This window comes from Pygoscelis adeliae, unplaced genomic scaffold (assembly GCF_000699105.1).
Source record: "Pygoscelis adeliae isolate BGI_AS28 unplaced genomic scaffold, ASM69910v1 Scaffold71, whole genome shotgun sequence".
Lineage (NCBI taxonomy): Eukaryota > Metazoa > Chordata > Aves > Sphenisciformes > Spheniscidae > Pygoscelis > Pygoscelis adeliae.
The window spans coordinates 3850437-3855607 of NW_008824356.1; the positions used below are offsets into that span (position 1 = coordinate 3850437).

Sequence of the window (5171 nt, forward strand, 5' to 3'; positions counted from 1 at the left end):
GTGATGCTGCTTAGTCTTACCCATGTGCTTGAGGGAATTGAGTCTGGACAAAAAGGTGTGCTGCAAATGTAAGTTGCTTAAAGAAGCAGCATTAGCATTAATAAATGCCAACACAGGTCTAGTTCCATTCTAAATTCTTTTTTTTCCAGCTGCTGTAACTTGCAGTTGAAGGCATAAAAATCCATATCTTGACATGGCCTAAGGATTTACCCTGAAAATCGGCTGCTAATGCAGATGTTTACTTCATCATGCAGACATGTTTACTTCATTCTGTTTTAAAAAAAAAATTTAAAAATCTATCTACTGACTTGACCTGTCATCTAGAGAGCTTTGCTGCTTGTTGGGAGCTCATATTCAGGATGTTATAGAGAGGCTGCTGAGTCTCATCTGACCCTCTGTTACCCCCTGCTGCTTTTCCACATAGGCACCACTGATACTGTTGGGGTATTACGTGTATTACCTGGGAAGTATTACGTGTGACTATATGGCTCTGGGGGTGATGGTCAAGGGCATGGGGATCCAGGTGGTGCGATCCTTGATCCTGCTAGTAAGAGGGAAGGGCATGGAGGAGAATCGGGTAAAGTAGATGAGGCCTTCTTCAGACAACTGGAAGAAGCCTCATGTTCACAGGTCCTGGTCCTTATGGGGGACTACAACGATGCTGATAATCTGCTGAAGGGACAACAGCAGAGCACAAGTGATCTTGGAGATTCCTGGAGTCCACTGATGACAACTTCCTGACACAAATGATTGAGGTGCCAACAAGGAGAGGTGCTCTGCTGGACCTGATACAAACAAGGAAGAACTGGTTGTGGATGTCGAAGTCAGGGGCAGCCTTGGCTGCAGTTACCACGGGGTGGTGGAGTTCAGGATCCTGAGAGGAGGGAGCAGGACAAAAAGCAGGACCTCAGCTGTGGACTTCAGGAGAATAGACTTTGGCCTCCTCAGAGATCTGCTTGGAAGAATCCCATGGGATACAGTACTGGAGAGAAGAGGGATCCAAGAAAGCTGGTTGATATTCAAGGATCACCTCATCCAAGCTCAAAAATGGTCTATCCTGGCAAGCAGGAAGTCAAGCATGGATCAAACAGGATGTTGTTTTCCTTGATTTTGATAAGGCTTTGGACTCTGTGTCCCATAACAGCCTAATAGAGAAACAAAGTATGGGTTAAATAAGTAAACAGTGAGGTTGACTGAAAACTGGCTGAATGTCTGCGCCCAGAGGGTGGTGATCAGTTGCACAAAGTCCAGCAGGAGGCAAGTCACTAGTGGTGTACTCCCAGAGTCAAAAATTGATCCAATCCTGTTCAATGGCTTCATTAATGATCTGGATGATGGAGCAGAGTATACCCTTAGCAAGTTTGCTGATGAGACAAAACCGTGAGGAGTAGTTGATACAACAGAGGGTTATGCTGCTATTCAGAGGGACCTTGACAAGCTGGAGAATTGGGCAGAGAGGAACCTCATGAAGTTCAGAAACAGGAAATGTGAAGCCCTGCACCTGGGCAGGAATAATCCCATGTAACTGTACATGCTGGGTGCCAACTGGCTAGAAAGCTGCTCTGCAGAAAGGGATTGGAATCCTAATGGACAGCAAATTCAGCATAAACCAGCAATGTGCCCTCATGGCAAGGATGGCCAACAGCATCCTGAGCTGCATTAAGAAGAGCTTTGCCAGCAGATGGAGGGAGGTGATCCATCCTCTCTGCTCAGCACTGGTGAGGTCACATCCAGAGTGTCAAGTCCAGTTCTGAGCTCCCTAGTACAAGAAAGAGATGGACTTACTGGAGCGAGTCCAGCAAAGAGCCACAAAGGGACTGGAGCATCTTATGTATGTGGAGAGGCTGAGAACGAGCCTTGAGAAGGGAAGGCTTGGGGGAGTGGATCTTATCAATATGAATAATACCTGATGAGAGGGAATGAAGAAGAAGCAGCCAGAATTTTTTCGGTAGTATCCATTGACAGGACAAGAGTCAATGAGCACAAATTAAAACACATGAATTCCATCTTAATACAAGAAAACAATTTTTTACTATGAAGGTGATCAAACACTGGCGCAGGCTGCCCAGAGAGGTTGTTGAGCCTCTGCTTGTGTAGCTATTCAAAAGCCATCTGGATGTAGTCCTGGGCAACCTGCTCTAGGTGACCCTGCTTGAACAGGGGGGCTGGTTTAGATGATCTCCAGTGGTCCCTTCCAACTGCAACGATTCTGTGAACTCTTTTTAAAGTCCTGGCACTAAAAGCAGCAAATTCGAAAAACAGGAACTGTGAAAAGAAGAAAAGCCTACTCAGTTGATTACTCTTATGCTAAAGGGGTAGGATCCCTTTTTTGATTTGTCCCAGTGTAACTGTGGTAGCTAATGTCATCTAATTTTCTTAGCGTTCTGGAGTGAGAAGGTTTTTTTTCTCCAACTCTTTCATATAGTGTGGGCCAAAGGAGAGTGCAGTAATGCTAAACAAGGAACAAAGTTTCATGGCAATACAGTCACTGGTTATTGCAACAGATACGTTGTGCTTGAATTCTTCCACAGAATGCAACACACTTCACCTGAGGCACTTCAAATATATATGGCTTATAGAAAATGTTGATGCCCTAGAGAAGAAGGGGAGGAAAAGTTGTTATGGCAAGTGAAGCATTGCACTTCCCCTTCAGTGTGTGAGAGCATAATTTGCAACTATATATGTACAGATCAGTGCATCTGAAATGCGGGAAGTGGACAGGATGATGTTTGATAGGCAATTCTTTATAATATAAGTCAAATGGGAAACACATCTCAGCCAAGTGTATGCCTCCCTATAAAAAGCTTTGCAAGTATTGAAATTCAGACTAGGTTAGTTTTCAGATAGTACTAACTAGAGAGCATTCAGAATTTTGCCCTTATATGTTGCCACTCCTAAGTTGGGGCAGGTTCTTAGAGTGTACATAGTAAATTGTTTAATGCCTGTTTCTTTAGAGATCCTTGCTACTTACTGTAAGGAGGAGCAAGAGGTTGAATGCAGTTTTAAAATGTAGCAGCACTTAAGAGGAAATCTCTGCTCAAAAACCTGCAGGATTTTGAGCCAGTGAACAACAGCGTACATTTGCTCAAAGAATCCAGGTGGCTGTGGGCTGTGTTCAATTTCTGCATTAGCTGTGAAGTGATCTGAGGAACACATTTCAATCACCGTACTGAAAGCAGTGCTAGGTTATACATGTTAACAAATGTCTTATCAAGCTATGGTCCCCACACCCTTATTACTGCTCAGAAACAAAGATTCTGATACACTGTTGACTGTTGTTCCTCTAGTACAAAAATCAGTGGTTATAATTTAGAGGAATGGTGAGAGTGGATTCAAGTGGGTCTGTGCTGAAGTAGATAGGAAGAATACAGATGAGCAGCGGGTACGATAACTTTTTCCTCAAGGTAGTAACACATAGCTTTGTATGGGAACTTGTTAAACTGACTCCAGCCAATCCACAAGTCATCTCTCTGTGCCCTCGGGATGTTTCCTGTGTCATTGGCTATGTCTTTCCTTCTTCAAGGAAAGAGGAATCTATTGCAACAGATTTTAGAGACAGTCTTCAGTATTTTTGACTTGGAATCTGTGCTTTTGTGTCTTCATGCAGCATGACACCTTGATACTGATTGACGTGTATTTTCGGGCTATTTGTAGGTGATTGCAACTGTATAGACAGTTTCTTATTATTTTTGAGGAGGAAGTAATAAGTTGGATCAAAGAGTGTATACCGTGTAATTTATCCAAAATGTTTGGAAACACTAACTTTATTAAATGAACAAAAGCTCCAGTGTTTGTTCTCTACTAATCTAAATGAAAGAATGAAGAATATGTGCACTTTTTTCCATTTGCAGCTTTTTTAGGCTTCTTCCTCCTCATTTTTTAATATAGTTCTATAATTAAAACTTACTTGTTCTTACTTTATGAAAGAACATTCATGGTATGTAGATCTTTCTTTCATTTAAATACCTTGATATCAGAAATATGTCCTAAAAATATCTAGTAGCCAAGCTTAAGAGAACTATCACACTCAACATTTAATCAGATAATTTTTCCCTTTGGCACAATTTGTGCTTTGCATTCTTCAAGTTCTTTAGTTGTATGAGCCTGTACCTTACACTCTCCAGGGGTGAATAATGGGGCCTTAAATTTGTTGTTGCTTGCTGATACTCCTTTTGTAGCCAAAATGGATTTGAAAAAGACCTCAATATAAGTAAGAGTCTAGTTCACAACCTGCAAATTTACCTGTCTACAGCAGAAATTCATCATGGCTCACTAGGGTAGAGCTGATTTTTATGAAAGATAGGTAGATAATTTCCTAGGGTCAGCATTATTTTAAGCAGTCATTTAAGGGGAAGAGGGATTAGGAAATGGTGATGAATTTTTCAGGTTTCCATGAGAAAAATCCAGTAAATAGGTCCTAACTCCTACATCCATGCTCTAGGTGACACAGCTTTCGTTCCTTAGTGGGATGAGGAACCTGTGAATCTGAAACTAGAGTACTTTCTCCTTTCTGCTACAAGAAAGATTATAGCAAGCCATTTTCAAATGAGAAATCTCAAGTTTTGCTTCTTTCTCCAAATGAAAAAATGTGTTTGCTTCTATTTCCAATTAGAAACACACATCCTGGAACAGAAAACAGAAGATTTTTGTGTTGGGTTTCAGTTTCATCAGAATTCTCAAAAAACCCCAGAATTTTTCATCCAGGCAGAAGCTGAAGCACTAAATCTTTCAGATTTGTCAGTAACCAGTCAAAGAAGAGGAGCTCTAAATGATTTTAATTCCAGTCCTGAAGAATCAAGGTAAAAACAAATATCCCTATATACAGTTTTTCTAGATTCAAATTATAGACAATATACATATGGATTTTTGGATAAAGATAGGGAAGTTTACTTCCTAACTGAGAATCAGTAAGTCAGCTTTTTACTTAGACTCACCGTATCTGCCCTTCTTTCCTTGTGGAATGGAGCATTTCATCACTGTGTTCTCTAGCACTGATAGAAAATACGATCATGGCAATGGCTTATGTGACACACTGCGGGTATTTCAATGATTGTGATCTCTCCAGAGAATTTTAAAAATGCATACTGAACAGAATTAGAAAAGATGACCTAAAAGTCTAGTAGTATCTGTGGCTTTATACAGCAAGCACAGCGTACCCTAAGTATGATGAG

General features: G+C 41.1%; 1 protein-coding gene across 1 annotated transcript in view; it reads left to right on the forward strand.

Moving 5' to 3' along the window:
• The window catches only part of MIPOL1 (mirror-image polydactyly 1), a 161358-nt gene that overhangs the window by 14400 nt on the left and 141787 nt on the right, over positions 1–5171 (forward strand). The window contains exon 4 of the mRNA XM_009319375.1: positions 4613–4799. Coding sequence (XP_009317650.1) covers positions 4613–4799 — 187 coding nt within the window. The remainder of the gene's footprint in view (positions 1–4612; positions 4800–5171) is intronic.